Raw genomic sequence first — 22,944 nt, 5'->3', positions numbered from 1 at the left:
CAACCTCCTGCTATACCAGACGAGGGAGATGACATCCAGTCTATGCTGACATTACCTAAAACGTCGAACAGACTGATCTGGAGAGACACGACACGGTTAATAGGCACACCAATGTGCATCCATCAACACAGTCACGGCACCCATCCTCATCGGCTACGAGACGGGGGAGGTGAAATTAGTTTCCTTGCCACCTGGCAACGTGGCAGTGTTTCTAACGCTGAAAGCAGCTCCTGTCACACTGCAGAAAGCCCTTGCCCGGTGGGCGCAGGAACTTACAATGTCAGCTCAGGGGGTGGGGGGGGGAGGGCAATCGGTCAGGTGACCCCCCACACCCCCCCCCAATATTTCATTTGTCCCTTCGCACGGTCGCGCACCACACGGGCACATCGGCACTGGATTCGGGGACTTGGCTCGGCGATCCGCCGGTTCGGAGCGCGCACACGGCAGAGAGAGAGAGGAACGCCGTTCATTCGTCGATTCGCCTAAACGGTACTGACGCGGATGCCGGTTCTAACGAGCGCGCAACCCCCGTTTGAACAAAGCGTTGTGCCACCTATGCTTACCTTCCCCCAATTCGCCTCCCCCCACCCCCCCCCCCCTAAAAAAAACGAAATAAAGGTTCGTCTTGTCTACCCTGGTTTACACCGTGGTGGTGGTGGTGATGACGACAAACAACGTGGACACAGACAGCTCGACGCGCAATTTGCTAGAAGCCAAACACCGCCACCACCACCTCTTCTTGTTGTTGTTTGCTGTCCCATGCGTTTGTCCCTCTCGTGTGGGGGGGGGGGGTCCGCGCATGAGTGCTGCCGTTAAATTAAAATAAAAACGTGGCAGGCAAAAATTCAAAGCATTTTCGTACAAAAAGAAAACGTATTTATAAAAAGGCGTTTTTAAGTTGTCGTTTTTCAAACTTTCGATTTCAAGCTTTCGTGACTGCAAGGATTCATCTTCTTTGGTTCTTTCGGTAAAGTCACGTAGAATGAGAATAAAATAATAAAATAACACAATAAAATTCTCACGACGTTTCGGCCACAACACAAGTGGCCTTCATCAGGTGAAGGGACTGGACTGTCCAGAGGACAGCGTTAGAGTCTAAGCTTAAAGGACGCGACCTGGGCTTGGCTGTCTCCACTCCAACGCTGTCCTCTGGACAGTCCGGTCCCTTCACCTTTCGCAAACTGTTTGTTGATAACAAATCTCACGGTGGCTGACAAGGAAGGGGGCCCGACTCGTAGCTCGTTACGCTGCTGCCCTCGCCTCGTGCCCCCCCACTGCGGTTGCTCGCCACGGGCACTGTCAATAATTTAAAGGGCTCGAGTCAGGAACAATTCGTCATTGAGAAGCACCTTTTCGAAATGCCCTTCCCAGCCACGTCCGTGATATGGGCACTGGCCTGCCGATGTGTTTTTTTGAGTCCCGACTGCAGATTCACTTCTACTCCAATTCTTTTGAAGCAAAGGACCAATTACTTTGATGCGATCTATTTAACCCCTCCCCCCCCAACGGATTCTGTTGTCTTGTTATTGGATTGCACATTTATTTATTTATCCTTGTTTTGTATGGCGTGCTTACATTTTCAGTACGCACAGCAAGCACCTTGCAATGCGTCAGGGGTCGGGATTGAACCCACATTCCTCCTGTGTAACGGGCGTGGAAGTCGGGGGGTCAAGGTCACCAGATGTTAGCTGCCTCGTTCGCCCGGTTGTGGGGTCAATGCCGACCCTGACGCCTGTTGTGTACTTGGAGTTGACGGGCCTCTCTCCTCGTGGTGGTGGTTTTTTTTTGTCCCCTCCGGTTCCGCCGGGTTTCCCCTCCGCATTTATACAATCAACGTGCGTTTAGAGAATTTAACTGCTATACATGTCCACACGATACATCAACTTGGTTGAGCTACCATTTGTGGCCAGGTCGCTTCTGAAAAAGAGCTATACAGCTCAGTGGACCTTACCTTGTGGAAAAAAAGGAAAATATTTAAAACGCCTCACCAACGCGGAGCCCTAAACAACACATTGGTACCACTACTCTCCCCCCCCCCCCCCCATACGTGCTAGCAGCGACCGAACATCTCAGATCTCAACTAAAAGGAGATAGCATTTGAGGAAATGTGGCATCCCTTTATCAACATCCGCCCCCTGAGAGGCTGCTTGGGAGAAAGAGACGGAGATAGGAGATAAGTAATATTAAAACAACTTTTTTTTTAAACACGCTTTAATAAAATGTACCGTACTAGCAATGGAAGAACTGCACGACTCCAGGAAGTGGCTTGCCACAACGTAAGGGGCCCGTGGTCAATTACAGCCAACGTCAGCTGAGCGTGGACAATTAGACCCAAGCCGAAATATAACATATAAAAAATAATGTTTTAAAATATGTGTTTTGATTTTTTTATGATAGAATATAGTATTGTCATTAGAATGACATAAGTATACCAAGTTTGCAGTCGATATCACATTGGGAAGTGGGTAAAATTTTAGTTACAAGATTTGAGAATACAACAACAGAGTGAGTGAATAAAAAGCGTGTAAAATAAAATAAATCGGTGAATCGCCGTCAAAAAAAAAGACTGCCTCCTTCCGATAGTGAGGAAGCCGTGCACTTTTAATCTCGACTGAAAACTTGTTTCATGAGAACCTGCTTGTTGTTGTGTTTTAGTTCGATTAGCGCGGTTGGCTACGTACGGTGCGAAAGAAGTTCAACGTACGTGTCCATACAAACTAGTTATTAGGAACGAAGTTACCCCCCACCCCCCTTTTTTATTTCGTTCTCTCTGTATAGCCCCCCCCACACCTTATACTTAACCATAAAATGACCCCTACCTTCAAAGACCAAGAACCCCCGGATAGCCTTAACAGATTGTTGGGGCAAGTGCCGTTTAGCGAGCACACATTGAAAGGCCGGCATCGCGCCAGGCACTCATTTGAGGCCGAGTCGACCAAGAGGAGGCAAAAGGAAACGGTTCAGACAATCGTCACCGGTGTTGGCGGCCGTGAGCGGGAATCGAACTCGGGTGGCCGGGTTCGCAGCATGCCGACCGCCCCACGCACCCTGCAGGGGAAATCGCGACCCCAGAGAGGGCACGGAGCATCCATCGCCGAACGTTCTTTCACTCGTTTGTAGATTCTAGATTTGAAGCTTTCATGACTGCAAGGATTCATGCTCTTTGTTTTTTTCGGTAAAGTCACGTGGGTAAAATTAAATTAATGAAAACAACTCAATTAAATCACGACGTTTCGGGGGCAACACAAGCTTCCGTCTTCACTTGATACAGCAAAATTTTGCTGTATCAAGTGATACAGCAATTTTGCTGTGACGGAAGCTCGTTTGTAGATTTTAACGTGACAGGGCACGCGCACAAGTCTGGCTTTACACCGCGTCTCATGTCACACGACGTTCCTCAATGTCTATGCGCCATTTTCTACATTTGCCACAGACGCTACTGCTTGCAGCTATTTCCTCCACGTGCTCCCCAAATCCCTCGTTTCCTCATTGCACGCGATTCGAACTGCCACTGCCAGATTCCTCGTTCGCACTGTAAACAAGAGCCCAGTCCTCGAATTCTACAGCTGGCTCCCAATCCAGTGGCAGATGAACTTCAAGATGGCACTCACCATCTCAAGGATCTCACATGGACTCACCCCTGCTAACGTCTCCAATCTCATCTCGCTCTACTCCCTTCCACACACTCTACTATTTCTCACCTCTCAACTCATTCTACTTCCCTCCACGCACTCTCCTACCTCTCACCTCACTCCACTCCCCTCCACGCACTCTCCTACCTCTCATCTCACTCTACTCCCCTCCACGCACTCTCCTAACTCTCCCCTCTCATCTCACTCTACACCCGTCCACGAACTCTCCAACATTTCCCTTCTCAGTTTAACACGTAGGCTTTCGCGACCAATATTATTCATAATAAAGGTTTGTGGGTTAGATCGTGTTATGGACATACGGGACGTAACATCAGCATACGACTAAAAGAACATCAAAGAAATATTAAATGATCTCAAACACAACTGTCGGCAGTGGCAGAACATACTTGTCAACAAGGACACTCAATTGATTTTGATAACGTTGAAGTGTTGTGTAAAACTAATTATTACTGGCAAAGACTAATTAGAGAATCCATTGAAATTGAGAGGAATAGAAATAACTTTAATCGCTCTGACAGCTACAGGCTTAGTGCGGCTTGGAAGCGTATTATTAAATAATACATATTACAATTCCTTATAGGGGAAACACATACTAATTAACGGATTACTAACGTAGCATATAATCACAATAACACAAATTACAACTAATTAATAATCTACAACTCATTACTAATCATAACCATTGACTGATTACCAATCGATTATATAATTATAATACCCCCCCCCCCTCCGCCTCAAATCACTGCACCTGAAATGAGTTAAATGATGATGTCACCCTGCTGTTCTATTTAAGACCGGGAGCAAGCGAGGGCTTTACCATTCTGGCGACTTGCCCGATGATGCTGGATGTAATTACCAGCGAAACGTCGTACTCAAACTGTAAATGTTGTGGATTCACTCTTCAATACACCGGTGGGCTAAAGTAGTGAACTATTTGTCTTTTGTCAACGTGACACTTTTTTTGCTGATTGGCCGTGTCGGGTGGTGGAGGGTTACGACACATTTATAAATAACGCGATCTAACCCAAAAACCTTTATTATGAATTTCCCTTCTCAACTCACTCTACTCCCCTCCACGCACTCTCCTACCTCTCTCTTCTCATCTCGCTCTACTCCACGCACTCTCCTGCCTCTCCCCTATCATCAAGGTTGTGCCTGTGTTGAACCAGTGGTGCTGAAATGATGCACTCCAAGGAGGCCGTGTGGCTGACGGGACGTGCAAATAATATATGCTTTGATACGGAAAGACAGATATGGAAAGGAAGCATGTAGTCAGCTTATTTGCGTAAATTCTATTCTCCACAATGCTGTATGTTATTTTGTGATATTTTTTCTCCCAAAAACAAGGTCGTTTACGTCTAAAAAAACCGGGTTTCCCACAAATTCCACATTAAAACATTGCCAGTGATGCATCATGATTTCTGTGTTATGCCTTTACATCTTCACGCACATCCCTACATGGTCTATTTACCCAAGTATTTTCCAGCTTTCACCTCCAGGCATTTGTCATAAACACTGTGGCGTTAAGGGAAACTATATATAATGGGCGACATTTTACATTTTTTTCAATTTGTGTTATTTTTAACACGTAAGGCCCACTGTACTGTATAGCTTTTTTTTTCAAAAGCTACCTGGCCACAAATGATAGTCCAACAAAGTGGCCAGGATATCATCGTAGTGGGGGGGTAACGTTGCTGCGTCAGAGTCCCACGTGTGTAAGTTGCAATGAAACGTTTCAGCATGGGTGTGTTTGGCCAACACCGCTTGCATTGCACGAGTTTTTCCTGTAATCTATGCGATGAAAGCGAAGATCCCAGAGGGAACCCCGTAGACTAAGGGGAGGGGGGTGAGCACATACAAACCCCTCGCAGAGAGGCGCTCGAGTCAGGAATTTAATCGAGGGCCCTTCGTGCTGTGAGGCACGGGTGTTACCCCCTGCCGCCCATAAGCACAATTGAAACCACTTGGTTTCTGAGTTCACCTTCACGCACAAGCGCTTGCATACATCTTGTGAACTGTTCTTTTCAGAGTGTAACACCGTGCATTGATACTGATCGGTGCGGGATCCCATTCTGCCCCTTCTACACACGTGCACGTATGTACGTACACATGTACATAGATACGTACTTGTGAGTGCCGGATTATCCTAGCAGCACAAGTAGCTACATATGTAGTAGCTACGGGCCCCGCACGTTCAAGGTACCCCGCGCTAAACGCTTTCAAGCTATCGATTCCGGTTCAGTGATTCTGCACTTGCTCTATTACTATAGTACTATGCCGCCTTCAACTTTTATGAACTACTGGGTGTTTAAGGTGAGCGATTTGTCGTATTATCTGGCTGTGTAGAAAATAAAAACATACAATTGCTTCATTATGCAAGTAAAAAAAATGTGTTTTAATATTAAGTTGTATTTATTTAGGGCCCCTTTATAACAAATGCATACAGGCCCCGCACTAGCTTAATCCGGCAACTGACGTACGTACGGACACATACGTACTTGTCTTTGTGTGTGGGTGTCCTAACGGCACTCGAAGCTTTCCCCTGTCTTAGCAAGGCCTGTGACCACATGAGAATCATTTGGTGCAGAAAGCCAAACAAGTTCTTTGAACGAAAATAAAAAAAAATATTTGCGTTGTGGAAAATATTGTTGAAAGGTTATGCAAGAACATCTCCTTCCTCTCTTTGTCTCTCCACATCAAAATCTCATTTTTTTTCACATAAATCACATCGGCCACACGGTCTTCTGCGAGTGCATTTCATCAGCAGCTTTGGTTCAACGCACCTCCGATTAGCATGGTTGTCTACGCACGTTGTGAAAGTTCAACCTGCACATGAAAAACCCTTATCAGCAACCACAGGCTTCCTAGACACCAATGATAGCTCGAACCCCCAACTAATAGGCCATTTCCTGGCTTAAAAAAATGATGGCAGTTCACCACCAAACCCCTTCACTCGCTCTCCTCCAGTGGGCACTGATTCTTAAGAGCATTTATGAGGGCATTTAGGTCCCCCACATCCCTTTTTTCTTTCTCCTACAGGGGTATCAGAGCTTAAGAAGACCTCACCAGGGTTGTAGCGTTTATTGAAACGTGCGGTTTCAGACAGGCCTCCATTGCACCGTAATCCACAAACTTGTGGGTTTGTGCCGGTGTCAACCGCGGACTTTCATATCCTCCGTGGTTGTGTATCTGAATAATCTTGTTTATAATAAAAACACTTTTGGGGCAAGAGAAAATAAATCCGGCAAATTCGTGCATTTAATAGGCGACGTTCGTATTTTTACTTGTCACATTCTTGCTCGTGTTCAGTTTTCGTCATCGGCACTGTCCACAACAATAGCACTCGTCTCGCCAGCCTCAATAAATCTCTTGTGTCTAAAACGCGAGCAGCGGCTCATTGTTTAACTCTCGACTTTATTGAGGCAACACGGAGGCGAGTGTAGTGCATCGCTTAATCCGATCATCGCCAGTATTTCCTCTGCACACGCAATCAGAACCTTTATTTACACTGCAGGAGGGAAGTCGGTGAGCTATAAATCTCTGTCTCGCAGATGTCTAGTAAGGGGGGGGCGGGGATCAGAACGTTACAACAATACAAAAACACGATGGGAGTACCAAGTAGAAAAAAGGTGAACCAATCACTTTTTCAAAAATATAAACGAACAAAAGTTAACTATATATTTTTGTTTACTTACCGGGTAAAGTCCACCGAGCTATATAGCTTTTTTTTATCGACCTGGCCATAAATTATAGCTCAGCGAAGTGGTTTGTCGCGTGAAAATGTATAGCAGCAACGTAATCCAAACGCACGTTGATTCTAAATGTAAGTTGTGGGTAACATGTGGGTACATGAACGACTGTACACGATAAAACCCTACATGTTCATCAAAAAACCGTGACCTGAAAAAAAAGTCTCGGTAACGCTTCAGGCAATGTCACTTTTTTTCCAGCGCAAAATAACACAGGTTTACAATTGTGTAGACGTCTTCTGCTTCAGAGATGAAATGTGCTGTTTATTATGGATTTTGAAGTGACTGAATTAAAATATGACAATTAAAACAACCGATTGGCTACTGTTCCCAAGATATTAACGTTTTTACATTTTACATCTATGTATATTGTGTCGATAGGAGAGATTTACTCATAAATTGTAAACCTAGGTCTTTTCGTGTTTATGGTTGCTTTACATGATAATGTCAACTGTCCTGTTCACGTAACACTTAAACAAATTAGCAAAAGGGTTACATAAATAAAATGTACTATGAAACAAAAGGCAAAACATTATTAGGTACACAAGTACATATTTTAGTCCTTATTCAGTGTCCACTCGGCGCTTCTTGGCTTGTCTCTTGTATTCAATAAATGGTGCATTTCTTGTCACTGTCGAGCAAAGGTCTGTAAGCATTGATGGGCTCCATTTTCCCTGACAGCGTTTCTCCATTGTTGCAATGTCCTGGGTGACATCGCTCGCCACGCTCGTAGCTCACTGTTCCGCAGTTCGGTGGGAAGAAAATCTAGATGAGCGTGCAAAAAATGTATCTTTAGTGACATGTTGCAACAAAGGCTTTTGTATGCCTTGAGGGGGTTTTCCACCAACTCCCTGTATTTGTCGGCCTTGTTTCTGAGAAAATGTGTTGTCACTAACTGGAAGGCCTTCCATGCCCTCTTTTCCTTGCTACGCAGTGCACTGTCAAATGCATCATCTCGAAGAAGTTCACGAATCTGAGGACCAACAAAGACACCTTCCTTTATCTTAGCTTCACTTAACCTTGGACATTTTTCCACGGAGGTACTTTAAATCTGCTTGTGTTTTGTCCATGGCTTTGACAAAGTTCTTCATCAGACCCAGCTTGATGTGTCAGGGTGGTAACAAAATCTTCCTTGAGTCAACAAGTGGTGGATGCTGAACACTTTTCCTCCCAGGCTCCAAAGACTGTCGGAGTGGGCAATCTAACATTGATGTAGTGGTAATCTCTCGCACGACTATCCCATTCGCGGAGAAAACAGCAGTACTTTGTGTATCCAGTCTGCAGACCAAGCAAGAGAGCAACAAACTTCAAATCGTCACAAAGCTGCCACTGATGTTGGTCATAGTTTATGCACCTCAAAAATTGTTTCATGTCATAGGTTTCCATCATATGGACTGCATGACCAACTGGAATTGATGGCAAAACATTGCCATTATGCAGCAAAACAGCTTTAAGACTCATCTTCGATAAATCAATGAACAGTCTCCACTCAACTGGATCATGAACGATATTGAGGGCTGCCATCACACCATCGATGTTGTTGCAGGCTACAAGATCACATTCCATGAAGAAGAATGGGATAAGATCCTTTTGACGGTCATGGAACATGGAAACCCTAACATCACCTGCCAGGAGATTCGACTGCTGCAGTCTGGAGCCCAACAGCTCTGCCTTACTCTTGGATAGTTCCAAATCCCTGACAAGGTCTTTCAGTTCACCTTGTGTTATGAGGTGTGGTTCAGAGGATGGGAGAAAATCTGGGTCATGTGACCTTGATGGTTCAGGACCAGAAGTTTCATCCTCTTCCTCGTCTGACTCAAGAGAGGATGATTCTGGTGCATCAGGAACCGGCAGTCCTTCTCCGTGGGGTACTGGGCGTATAGCTGATGGAATATTTGGATAATGCACAGTCCACTTTTTCTTTTTTGACTCACCTTTCCTAACTGGAGGCGCCATGCAGAAGAAACAATTGCTGATACGATCTGTTGGCTTCTCCAAATCATTGTCACTGCAAAATACAATAGATTTCCTTTTTTTGTTCAACCAACCACTGGCTAAGATTTGTTGCACAAGTGTTGCAGCATATGTGTGGGGCCCACATCTTGTCCTGATCTCCAAATAATAAGAATATTATTAATGACCAAGGTATTGAAAGAATGTTAGTTGTGAGCACACAGAAATCAATGTTTTTATATTTTGAAGGAGATTATAAAAATGACAAGATTATATGTACGTGAGTTTAGTGAAAGAAGCGAGCAATATCAAAGTTAGTTTTTTGCACACAAACAGTATAAATGTAAGTATTATCAAGGTGGTTATATAAAAAAGTTTTCTATGAAGGTGAGTTGACAAATAATAAATAAAATAATGATGACAAAGCGATTGTTAAAAGATTAGTTGTGAGTAGGCAAACAAAAACAGTAGTCTGCACACAAACATAGTTAATGTAATACTATGAAGGTGATTATTAAAAAAACTGGGTTTCTAGCAAGGTGAGGTTATGGAAAGAAGCAAGGAAATGGTACTTAACATTGCCGTGGTGAGGCCTCGTCCCATGCAGAGCCCCCGTCCTCGCCTAGAGCGCGCAGCCGGCCGAGGTGTCCCCTTGGCAGGCTGGGGGCTGGGCCGCTCCCCTCGGCCGCGCTACAATAATACTATCTAAGCGCTATAATATCTAAGGGCTCTATAGTAGTAACAGGACGCATTGGGGTGGGGTGGGGAGAAGAGGACATCACACTGTGAAGAAACAACCTCAGCGTTTTTTTGTGTGATTTAGGTGCATGTTTAACGCGAATGAAAATTTGTGCCGATCGTGCGCTCGTTGCTAGGGGCAACCGCTGTCAGCAGTGCAAAGTGTAATGTTATAAATGCTTATAATACTAATGTGTGCAACTTACCTTGTAGAGTGTGCAGGCGGATAAAAAAAGGCCGCACACCTCCGGCGAATTCGCGTGTGGGTTGCTAGGGGCTAACCGTGATGATGAGTGTTGCGGGCGTGCGCAGTTTGCTGCGTTGTCCCGCCACGAGCGGTGAAGGGAAACAAATTATAGTGAAACTAAATAAATAAGTATAAAAAAATTGCAAAAAAGCACTATTTAAACTAATTTCAAGGTGACGGACGGGAAAAGGAACTAGCGCTTGCCCACCGCGGGGCTTACGGCGTAGTACCTTGCTCATTTGCTTTAACGTAAACCCCACCGTTTCAGAGACCAAATCTCTCGCAAGCGTGCGCAGACAGACAGACAAAAAAATTATTTTATAGGTAAGACTAGCGGGAAGTACCCGGCGTTGCCCGGGTGAAAAATATATTTCAAAACTTCTCTTAAAACCCTTACATATACATACACAGAGAGTAAGCAATTGTGAAAGCCCGGCAGGCCGTTTGTCCATTTCTCCACCAAAAAAATGATAAGAGGCTTGCAGAAGTCCAAAAAGTTCTAGAAAGTGGGGGGGTAAATAGTTGATCTAAAAGTTTTGCGAAAATTGTCGACCCCCCCCCCTCCGCGTAGGTATATATATACCTACACACCCTACATTAAACACAGTAATATCTATTGAGGGGGACTGAATGAACTCGCCGACTGCCTCCCGTCAGGGGGCGACTGGAGCGCCTTCACCTGGCGCTTCGAGGCGGCTTACCAGTCGATAAGGCCTATACTGTTGTATCTCACCTTTATGGCAGGGAATTTGTGGTTCGCTCAGTACTCCCTCAGAGTAGACCAGCCCTCTGGGCAGCTCTCGCGGTGGCTGGAGATTCTCCAGGAGTACTCGCTCCGAGTGATGTACCGTTTAATGAACGCCGATGCGTTGTCCCTTTTGCCTCCAGGCAATGGTTGTGCGAGTGCATCGGGCGCGGGTCGTTGTACACCTTCGGTGGCAAGGCCCTCGGCTATCATGGCTGCGCTTGAGGGAGTGGAGCCCGCCAAGGAGGTCGCGCCGGGGGATAGTGTTTTGCACCTTTCGCGTGCCGAATGGTATTGAAATTGGAAGATGTGTCCCTTTTGAGCTTGCGGCATCAAGCGGAAGCTGGATGGAAGGGGTCCGCTCCCTCTCTGATGGCCTGCGACCGGTCCTAAGGGACGGTCTTTTTTTTTGTATGATGGATGAGGATGGTTCACGCTGTCACCGTGTCGTAGTTCCCACTGCACTCCGAGGCAAGCTGACTCAGGGGGGTGCACGAGGGCAAGTTGTTACACCTTGGGGTGCGGAAAACGTTGCTAACGTTGCAACGCGATTATTATTGGCTGGGGATGTCGAGCGACATGCGCCGCTTCATTCAGGGTTGCACGGAATGCACGCGTAGGAAACCGCCGTTGAGAAAATCACAGCCTCCATTGCAGTCTATCTCGGTTTCACGCATCAATGAGTTGCTCGCACTCGACATCCTCGGGCCATTTACTGCCACGCAGAGGTGAAACAAGTTTTCTCTTGGCAGGGGTTGAATATTTTTCACGACCAGTCGGCAGCCTCTATTGCGGATGCGTTTTTGCATGGATACGTGTTTGACAAAAGTGCACCCGAGCATCTTCTCACGAATCAGGGGCGGAATTTTTCCTCTAAGCTGCTACGAGAAGTTTGCGATGTGCTAGGCACGGCTCTCGCGCACCCCAGGTGAAGAACCACTGGTCTAGATAGAAGGGGGGGGGGGGGTGCCTCGAGTGCCTCCTTTATGATGGCCTTCCGCCAGCAGTGGTAATGAGCAAGGAATTTCAGGGGGCTTCGCCACCCTCGTCGTTATACAATAAATGCACTTGGGCAATTTAACACGTGGGTAATTTAACGCGTGGGCAATTTAACACGTAGGCTTTCTAATATTCATAATAATAAAAATGTGTGTTAGATCGCATGTGGGCAAGATTACAGGCCGTTTTTTTGCAAAAAAAACTGGGCCAATATAACTTGACCAAAAAAAAATAACACGCTGTCATTAAAATACAAGCCTTTGTTGCCCCGTTTGTGGAGTGAACCAATCTACCGCTGGACACAGCTGATGTTGGTCACGAGGTGTGTTTTTAATGTACTTTATCACGCACCTGCAAATGAGAAATCAAGCCGAAGTGCACTGCAGGGGAGCAGCAGCTGTCCTGGAAGGAGGAGCGATTATTCGGAGCGTTAAAAAAAGAGCAACAAGGAAGGAGAATAGTTTCACTTCTCTGTTTTTTGAGTATAAGACTCACACTCGTGCAACACACACACACACACTCAACCACACTCGCCACCGTACTCTGCATGAGATCACGTGTCCCATTTCAAATTCTCGAACGAACATGAACAAAATACTTTATCTTCATCTTCATCACTTTAATTAAAGTTTTTTGTTCAATGCTGTGTCCGTCGACTTTCAAGCGCAGTGTCACGGCGTGCTCCGCAGTCCACGCATCCTACTATTCTCTTTGTCCTTCAAACGTACGGCACGAAATAAGTTTAACGTACATCAGGGAACGCTCCCAAGAATTCCCGTCGATCAAACCGTGAGTACTTTCAGCCATGCTTTATTGATCAAATGTGCGGCGGTTTTAGCGAGAGGGGGTACTTACTGCCAAGGCTATTTAAACAAATGCGCGATTGCCCGCTCGCGATTAACAGCATCACGCGCACACACTCTCTCTCTCTGCGCATGCAAGGCCCAGCGACCTCGTGGAATTCCACCCAGAGAAGAGAAACAGATAAACGTATTTGGTTTAAGTTCGTCCAAGAAACGGTCTCTCTTTATGGATGGGGGGGGGGGGGGGCTGGAGGTGGGGGAGTTTATCCACATGGTAGTAATTTGTTGATGACCCACCAAGCGATCCGCGTTTTTTTTTCACTTTCCCGAAGCGATAATGGGGTTTACTCTTTGGTTCTTTCGGTAAAATCACGTAAGTAAAATGTTTTAAAATAAAATTTAATAAAACTAAAATTTAAAAAGCTTTTGTTTTATTTAATTTAATTTTTTTTACTTACGTGACTTTACCGAGAGAACCAAAGAGTATGGATCCTTGCAGTCACGAAAACTTCACATCTAGAATTGATGATGGGGTTGTTTTAACTTCCAACCTTGGCATTGTGACTGTGACAGCTTCCTATTTTCCCACGCGTTATTTGCAGGACAAAGCGTATTGAGAACCCCACACTTACTGCTAACACAACTGGCATAACTCTTAGTGTTCTTGACTTGAAGCTTTCGTGACTGCAGGAATTTATGTTCTTTGGGTCTTTCGGTAAAGTCACGTAGATAGGTTCACAAAATAATAAAAAATAAACAAAAAACTAGACGTTTCTATCGCAACGCAAGCGACCGTCATCAGGTGAAAAGGGGGGAGTTTGCGAGTTCTCCCTCTCTCTCGCTCTCCCATCACGTGGATTTTTCTCCAGGTCCTCCGGGTTTTTCCCTCCACATTGAGAATCAACGTCACGCGTTTAGAGCGTTTGGCTGTATTGATTTCCACGCGATGATAAGCCACTTCGTTGAGCTATAACGTGTGGTCAGGTCGCTTCTGAAAAAGAAGATACATAGTCCAGGGGGGGGGTCTTACCTAGTTAATTACAAAAAAGTAGTTTCAATAGATTTATGTCGTGGCTGGAGCTGCAGCCAAGGAATGGAACGCGTCAGAGAGGATGTCCACGGAGCGACGGAATCTACTCGGGTGCAGGTGCTGAGTAGCCACATCTCGCCATCGTGAGAGGTGGTGGCGGATTTGGGTGTCACATTCAGCCAGAAGCGGATTGACCACGGCTGCTCATCAAAGGCGGAGTTTGACTTCTATATTTGTGGGGGTGGTTGTGTCCCGCGCGTGACGTCATTCCACGTCGGCCAGCCCCCATCATAATAATCATGAGCAGGTGACGTCCTCCACATGGATCCCCCCCCCTCATTAATAATCATGAGTGGGTGACGTCACTTCACTTGCAGCACCCCCCCCCCCTCCATTAATAATCATGAGCGAGTTTCCATTGAGTGGGTATGGAGGCTTATTTAATGGACATATTAAAGATATGTGTGATGGGTTTGGGGTCTGAAAATCACGTCACCCACTGCCTAAGGACTGCGATGTAATGTTATCTAGAACACACACATACTTTATGCAGGTATATTATCACTTGGTCACAGGATGCACTTGGGACACTCGGCACTCTCTTCCATTTTCTCACGAGTTTTTACAACACACAAGTCAAAGATCCCCCGTGTAGCCTCAACAGACGGCAGGTGCAAGCGCTGTTAGTGAGTAGCAGCACCTATCGAAGGCCGGCACGGCACACGAGGGGGTGGGTTGCCACACCGCACTAGGTACTCATTAGAGACTGAGTCGACCTAAAGACCCAGGACAGGCTCAAATAACCGGAAATCCACATTCCATCGGTCATTCCAATGTCATGTCATCTTATATAAATAAAAACACGTATCAGATCTTACCTGTGAGAAACAACCCCCCCCCCCCCACTCTGGAACTTCCTGTCAAATGCTGTCTGTTTTGCATATTCTAGATCTGGAGCCTTTGTCCTGAGTCACCAATTTTGTAGTAAAAAAAGAAACCAACAACCACCCCACAAGCCACAGGATAACCCCCGAGGTAGTTGAGAAGCTGGCAAACAAAGAGCGGGCAATCAACGAGGGCGCGAATTCGAATCTGTGTTTCCGTCACCCATTTGTTACACCGGGTGTTCAAGTGCAGCGAGTTGATGCTCTTGAGCTCGGTGTTTCAATGGCTGCAACGCAAATTGAATCCCAATCGTATCGGATGTGAATTTTCACGGGATGTGACCAAATTAGAGCTCTTGATATTCTAGATTTGAAGTTTTCGTGACTGCAAGGATCCATACTCTTTGTTTCTTTCGGTAAAGTCACGTAGGTAGAAAAAAAATATATAAAAGAAAAAAAATGAAATAAATAAATCACGACGTTTCGATTGCAACACAATCAATCATCATCAGGTGTGACAACCACAGCAAGGAAATGTTTATTTATTTAAAATTTATATTTTATAGTTGTATTTATTTATTCACCCACGTGACTTTACTAAAAGAACCAAAGAGTAAAGCTCTTGAGATATCGGAACGTTGATTTGATTGCCTTTCGACGAACACTCTGCGCAGGACATAGAGCAGGTGAGCCCCGAGGTGAGCGTACGAGGCCCGTGCAAGCGACCTCACAGGAAGGTCTGTGATGCCACCGCCTGTGGTACGTTCTCGAACGCAGGGTCGTGCACTGCTAGCTGCAGCGCTCTGAATATAAAATACACGACTTCGTCTTGTGGCCTGCCACCGATAGCACGAACGGAACAGGCAGAGATGAAAAAACAAAACAAGCAGAGATGGAATTCTACCCAATCATCAGCATCATCATCAGCATCATCATCATCATCAATCATCATCATCAGCCATGGTCAATCCACTCCTTGATGAAGCGCCACCCAGCCCCACCCTCCCCACCAAAGCCATCACCATCTCTCGTGATCTTGCGATGTAACAGCCCACCACCCAGCTCCCTACACACGAGCCGATTTCACAGCTCCATCTCCTTGTCGGTCATCTTCTCAGATGCATTCCGTTCCTTGGCCCGCCGCTCCGTCACTATTGTTGGCCATCGCCCATCGTCTCTTCCAGCGAACTGTCTTGCCCAAGTCCCGCTCACTTTTCCCAACAGTTTTGACTTTTGTCTTTAACCCGCGTGTGTTTTCTACCCTCCCCCCCCATCCACCGCCACGTGCTCCTCTTTCTGCCTCTCCGTTTAATTCCACAATTTGCATCCCTCCACGCGTCTTTGCACGCTTGCCAGGTTCTGTTTTCTTCTTGTTGCAAACGAGTCACGTCATAGCAGGTATCGCGCAATGTTTAAGGCTTAGTGGCATACGTATCGATGACAGTTATTGAGGGTGGACAAGAATCAAAGTGACGACACTATCAGGTGGATGACAGCAGGCTCTGGAGTGACGAAATCAGAAGTTAGCATTTTGATTTAAAGCTTTCGTGACTTCAGGGATTCATATTCTTGGTTCTTTCGCTAAAGCCACGTAGAAGGGAAACAATAAAATAATAAAAATATTAAACAAGACAGAGGTTCTTTGCAAGCCATCTGGCTACCATGAGAGATGCGTTCATGAGGCTATCCACATATACAAACACAGAGACAATTTCAACCGAGAAGATGGATTCTGGCTTAGCACTCATTGGAAGGATTTGATAAACCATTTCGGGTCTTAATTGATTGATCACGCTTAAGGTGGCTTTCAGACCGCATCCATTATTTTTCGTCTCCCCCCTCCTCTTTTCCGAACATAGATGGACTCGTCCATCTGAACAAACCGTCAAATCGCTCTCCGTGGTGCTAACGTAAAAAATAACCGCCACTTTTTTCAAATTTTCTTGTTGTGGTTTTCACACCTGATGATGATTGCTTGTGTTGCAGTCGAAACGTCGTGAGAATTTTATTGTTTTATATTTTTATTATTTTATTGTTTCCCTTCTACTTGACTTTACCGAAAGAACCAAGAATACAGAAGTTAGCAGTTGTGGAAAACAATACTGGCACAGTAAAACTCCTGGAATCCACGCTCATTTAATGTGGTAATCTTAAAATTGATGCCCCCAGTAAAACATCGCTACACTTCGACGTTTTACCGCAGCGTTAATTAAGTATGGGTGCTCAGTTTTACAGAAATATGGAAAGTTTTTCGCGCATTTGCATACCTGTCAACCCCGTATCAGTGTCTACCTAATTCCAGACCAATTCAGACCTTATCGGTCACCCCGCGAGCCACCCCCAAATCTCAACGTTCAACCTACAAAGTCCCATCACACGGGAGAAACACACAAACAAAATTGACAATTTTGTTTTAACCGTATTGAAACGGCCGTACGCCGCTCAATTTCCCTGTACAAGAATACGGGGCAAATCGTACGGGTTGACTGCTGTGCGTTCAAAACTAGATTCGAAGCTTTCGTGACTGCAGGAATTACTCTTTGGCTCTTTCGGTAAGGTCACGTAGAAAATCAAATCAAATAATAGAATTAGAATCCGACGTTTTCCATTGCAACACAAGCAACCCAAGCTTTGGATTCGCCACAAAGTGGCCGTGACGTCACCAGGCTAGGTGCATTCGAGGGAGTGGCGTGGCCGAGAACGCCCGGGCTTTCCGAGATTTATCTCCCCGGGAATTTGACCGCGAATCATTTTTTCGCAAGGCATCACCCCGCACGCGTGGTATTGACGACGACGCCGCCATCGTCAGATTACTTATCAACAATGGAATTCTGACTTTAAAAAAAAACGAATTATCGTCGTCTGCAGGTCGAGCTCATTCGGCCGGTGTCTCTGCCGTGAATAAAGATGCGCGACTTCAACCCTCAACCTTCCGTCACATTTAAAATGGTGAGTTATGCCGGCACGATACGCCACCATCCCCCCCCTCCTCCTCTCATTTGTTCTAAAATAGTGTTAAAAAAACGAGAGATGATGATGATGTTGACGATAAGAATACTGATACTAGCAGCGTGACATTTGCACTGGTGATGGTGGTCATGCTGGTGACTGTGGTATGCAGGTTGAACTTTTACATAGCCAACCGTGCTGATCTGAGGTGCGGAGAAAGGTGAAACACACTAAACACAAAAGCGGTTCTAAAGAAATTCGTTTTGAATACAGATTTTCAAAGTGGACAGTGGTGGTGATGGTGGTGGTCTCGGTGGCAGTGGATCGACACGAAAGGGCGTCGATACGTTGTTTAAATGCTCTTCTGTATACGTGAAATTATTTTATTATGTTGTGCACTGTAAGTCTTTCCCTTTAACGTGTCTATCAATGGATAACATTGCACAGCCCTGCTACTCACAGTGTTAAGGAGGCTACCCCCCCACCTCCCCGTTCTCCTGTGACCCACCGCTCTCCCCTGCTGGCAAATTATTAGGGCTGCTGACCCTCGGCTCCTCGTTCTCCTGTACACCTCCGCTCTCCCCCCTCGCCGCTGCTCCTCGCAGAAGCATGATTCAAATGTCGATACTACCCGCTTTATAATCACAGCGAACCACGCAGGCTCACGGGCTAACGTGCCGCGGCAAGGGCGCACACGTGGGTGAGATTACACACCCGTGCGTAACACACAGAAACCACACGACACTGATTAGTGTCTACTGGTACTTTATTCTCTGTTTAATTAGAGTTAATCTATCCGTGTCAGTGTAGACCAGCAGGACAGATCTAACCTATCTCTCGACTGTGTAGGGCTCAATTTGCCTAGTCTCTCCCTACTCGCCCTTCTACGGGATTTTCTCCTCAGACTTACCTCTCCTCTCTATACTTACGCTCCGACTTCGAGGGGTAGGGAGCCGCGGATAGGCGAGGCTGCACGTGGCTTTGGCTGGGAAGACTGGACCCGGCTGCCCTCTGACTAGTCACGCGGACGTTCAAGTGGCAGGGAACTCCTCGATCACCCCTCTCCAGTTGACCCCCAGCACAAAGAGAAACAAAAGACCCCTTCTCCTCCTTCCTGGCCCCCTTTTATCCTCTTACATCAAAGCTAACGGTCTTGGCCAATCGGGTCATCCCCCCCCTCTCTGACACCCCGCCCCCCCCATTCTTTAACCAAGTGTACTGCCGACTTAATAAGCGAGCCGGTGCCGCATCATAGCCGTTAACCCGCGGTGCATCATGGGAAGAGACGTTAACCCGTGGGGCATCATGGGTAGAGGCGCAAACCCGCGGTGCATCACGGGTAGAGACATTTAACCCGAGCTGCCCCTCTCCCCACCTGTCTGCTGGGTCCGTGTGTGTCTTGGGCATCTCCTCACTGCGGTTCTCAGCGAGTTCGCCGTGGTCATTTAATTTTAAGTTAAGCCACGGCACCGCAGTGCCATTCGGCCTGGGGGGGCTGCCAATTCCCTGGCCCTGAGAAACCGTGGAGAACCCCCACGAGGGGGTCTCTTGGATAAAAACTCAGGGCAGGTGCCCCCTACACACGAGGCCCTACGTGAGTGCGTGTGTGTGTGTTCATGTGGGGGGTGGTGGGCAGAGCGCTGTGACGGCAGCCGGGTGACTTCTCTGTCGCAGCACCCCCGTTGCAGGCACGGCTCCCACGGAGCGGCTTCGTTGTTGTGGCACCACAACAGCATGACTTGACGTGTGTGTATGTGTGTAGGGAGGGGTAGGGGGTATTATCGGTCCTAGGCAGCTTAGTGGCTGAATGGGTAACTATGCAGGTTGTGGTTAGACATTGTGGGCAGTTAGAGAGCAGTGCACAAAAAAACTGTGCATTCTAATGACTGCAGTGACCAGCGTGAAGTATGGTAGAATACTCCTCTTGGCCCTCATCCAGCCAGTGGATTTTGGGATGAGTGTCACAACACAGTCTGTCTATGGGGACCTTTTTGCCAGTATCAAAAATGATGAAAAATAAGAATATATTTTACCCTTTTTGGCAATAGAATTGGAGGTGTTAAGATGTTCATACGCCAAATAGGTTCCTTTTTGCAAGGAATCAACTCTGCATTGAACCACACATACTTGTGGCAAAACATTTATATAGGCGTTGTCTTTGAAATTGATTGTCCTACACCAGAGACAGCCTTCCTAATGGCCTTGTCTCACGAGTGTCAATCCAGAGAATGCCAAGAGGCGAACGGTACAAAGACAATGCAAGTGTCGGACCACTTTTATCTATTTTTGATCCTGGCAAAAAAGGTCCCATACATATAACTGCATTAACCACGTGGTGTTGGTAACAGACGCCAAACTGCAGTGACGCAACATTCAAATATTAACTTAAAGGTTTAATGACCGCAGGAATTCATATTCTTGTTTTTGTTATTTTCTTTGAACCCATCACCGTGACTTTTAGCGAAAGACCCAAATAATATTAAAATATTACTTTGTCTTATTGAACCAACCCGGGTGACACTTTGCACTGCCACGAAGGCCGTGTTGGTGACAAGATGTTTGTTTTAAATAAGAAAAAAAATACTGAATATATGCGGACGGAGAGCTATGACATGAATACCGTCTGCTTATTTCAATTGTTACTTATACCCCGTTTAGTTTATGTTGAGCTGATTTTAGTTTAGTGTCCTCTCTACCCCATATTTTGGTCTCGTACGCGTCTTGTTGATGTTCGCTAGCTGTTGTCGCTACAAAGGGCGAAATCTCACGTGGCTTTCTGGGGCCTCATCACAATCTACTGCGAGTCGCCAGAGGCCTGTGCAGATGATGGTTCGCACACACTGACCACTGACCTTGGTTTGCTGCGGTTAAAACAACGAGGCAATGTTGATTAAATTACAACACCGTCAGCCTCTCGACCAGCCCGGATTGGCTACGTACGGTGGCGAAAGAAGTTCAAAATGTGCACATTCAAAGTGAGGATACTCCCGACTCTTCCATGGGTGTACAGTGAGGGAAAAAGTATTTGATCCCCTGCTGATTTTGTACGTTTGCCCACTGACAAAGAAATTATCAGTCTATAATTTTAATGGTAGGTTTATTTGAACAGTGAGAGACAGAATAACAACAAAAAAATCCAGAAAAACGCATGTCAAAAATGTTATAAATTGATTTGCATTTTAATGAGGGAAATAAGTATTTGACCCCCGCTCAATCAGAAAGATTTCTGGCTCCCAGGTGTCTTTTATACAGGTAACGAGCTGAGATTAGGAGCACACTCTTAAAGGGAGTGCTCCTAATCTCACCTTGTTACCTGTATAAAAGACACCTGTCCAAAGCAGCAATCAATCAGATTCCAAACTCTCCACCATGGCCAAGACCAAAGAGCTCTCCAAGGATGTCAGGGACAAGATTGTAGGCCTACACAAAGCTGGAATGGGCTACAAGACCATTGCCAAGCAGCTTGGTGAGAAGGTGACAACAGTTGGTACGATTATTCGCAAATGGAAGAAACACAAAAGAACTGTCAATCTCCCTCGGCCTGGGGCTCCATGCAAGATCTCACCTCGTGGAGTTGCAATGATCATGAGAACGGTGAGGAATCAGCCCAGAACTACACGGGAGGATCTTGTCAATGATCTCAAGGCAGCTGGGACCATAATCACCAAGAAAACAATTGGTAACACACTACGCCGTGAAGGACTGAAATCCTGCAGTGCCCGCAAGGTCCCCCTGCTCAAGAAAGCACATATACATGCCAGTCTGAAGTTTGCCACTGAACATCTGAATAATTCAGAGGACAACTGGGTGAAAGTGTTGTGGTCAGATGAGACCAAAATGGAGCTCTTTGGCATCAACTCAATTCGCCGTGTTTGGAGGAGGAATGCTGCCTATGACCCCAAGAACACCATCCCCACCGTCAAACATGGAGGTGGAAACATTATGCTTTGGGGGTGTTTTTTTCTGCTAAGGGGACAGGTTAACTTCACCGCATCAAAGGGACGATGGTCGGGGCCATGTACCGTCAAATCTTGGGTGAGAACCTCCTTCCCTCAGCCAGGGCATTGAAAATGGGTCATGGATGGGTATTCCAGCATGACAATGACCCAAAACACACGGCCAAGGCAACAAAGGAGTGGCTCAAGAAGAAGCACATTAAGGTCCTGGAGTGGCCTAGCCAGTCTCCAGACCTTAATCCCATAGAAAATCTGTGGAGGGAGTTGAAGGTTCGAGTTGCCAAACGTCAGCCTCGAAACCTTAATGACTTGGAGAAGATCTGCAAAGGGGAGTGGGACAAAATCCCTCCTGAGATGTGTGCAAACCTGGTGGCCAACTACAAGAAACGTCTGACCTCTGTGATTGCCAACAAGGGTTTTGCCACCAAGTACTAAGTCATGTTTTGCAGAGGGGTCAAATACTTATTTCCATTATTAAAATGCAAATCAATTTCTAACATTTTTGACATGCGTTTTTCTGAATTTTGTTGTTGTTATTCTCTCTCACTGTTCAAATAAACCTACCATTAAAATTATAGAGTGATAATCTCTTTGTCAGTGGGCAAACGTACAAAATCAGCAGGGGATCAAATACTTTTTTCCCTCACTGTACATGTGTGTGCTGAACTTCTTCGGCACTGTACGTAGGCAACCGTTGCTAATCGGATGTCTGGCCTGCGTGAAAGTAAGAAATATTGTACATTTGTATCTATTAAGTACTGTAGAGTAAGTAAAACCTAAAATAAAGTAACTTGAAAATAAATCTGCTTTATATTTACCTACCTTGAGTCCCGATACTGGTAAAGTTACGTAGAAAGAAAATAAATTAAATAATATAATACGACGTTTCGATTGCAACACAAGCAATCGTCATCAGGTAGAAAATAAACCTAGTGAACTTAGAAATACAATGCAATCCACATACAGAGAGTCGGCCAACACAACAGTCAGCACCTCACCTGGTTGATTACGTTCTTCCAAAGATTGCTAAATTTGAGAGAGAGACAAAACACAGACACGGGGACACACAGACAGACACACAAGCAGAGAGAGACAACACAGAGACACACAACATAGGCACAGAGACCCAACGCCTCTGTGCCGAGGCCTTAAATAGAGAGGAGGGGGGGGGGGGGCAGAGAGAGAGGTGGGTCTGCTGGAGCAGAGAAATTAGCATGTCAATGAGAGAGCTGTCTGGA

The 22,944-nt window shown here is 46.0% G+C and overlaps 1 protein-coding gene and 1 long non-coding RNA gene across 4 annotated transcripts in view; one reads left to right on the top strand and one right to left on the bottom strand.

The window, feature by feature from the left end:
• Window positions 1–6,719: 6,719 nt before the first annotated feature.
• Window positions 6,720–12,460, bottom strand: LOC116944635 (uncharacterized). The gene is made up of 2 exons (XR_012942530.1): window positions 11,074–12,460; window positions 6,720–10,085 (listed from the first exon to the last, which is right to left on the bottom strand). It is a non-coding gene; the product is annotated as an uncharacterized LOC116944635 (long non-coding RNA).
• Window positions 12,461–12,609: 149 nt separating this feature from the next.
• LOC116944636 (uncharacterized) overlaps window positions 12,610–22,944 on the top strand; it is a 37,369-nt gene continuing 27,034 nt past the window's right edge. Inside the window, exons 1-2 of one of the 3 annotated variants that reach the window (XM_076068544.1) lie at window positions 12,610–12,873; window positions 17,670–17,750. In XM_076068544.1, coding sequence (XP_075924659.1) covers window positions 17,709–17,750 — 42 coding nt within the window. In that variant the 5' untranslated portion in view covers window positions 12,610–12,873; window positions 17,670–17,708. The remainder of the gene's footprint in view (window positions 12,874–17,669; window positions 17,751–22,944) is intronic. The other 2 variants (XR_012942529.1, XM_032958374.2) reach the window with 2 other exon arrangements.

Source organism: Petromyzon marinus, chromosome 21 (assembly GCF_048934315.1).
Source record: "Petromyzon marinus isolate PM22_M1 ecotype Great Lakes invasive population chromosome 21, UKy_Petmar_22M1.pri1.0, whole genome shotgun sequence".
Lineage (NCBI taxonomy): Eukaryota > Metazoa > Chordata > Hyperoartia > Petromyzontiformes > Petromyzontidae > Petromyzon > Petromyzon marinus.
This window is presented reverse-complemented; position numbering and strand designations above follow the sequence as displayed.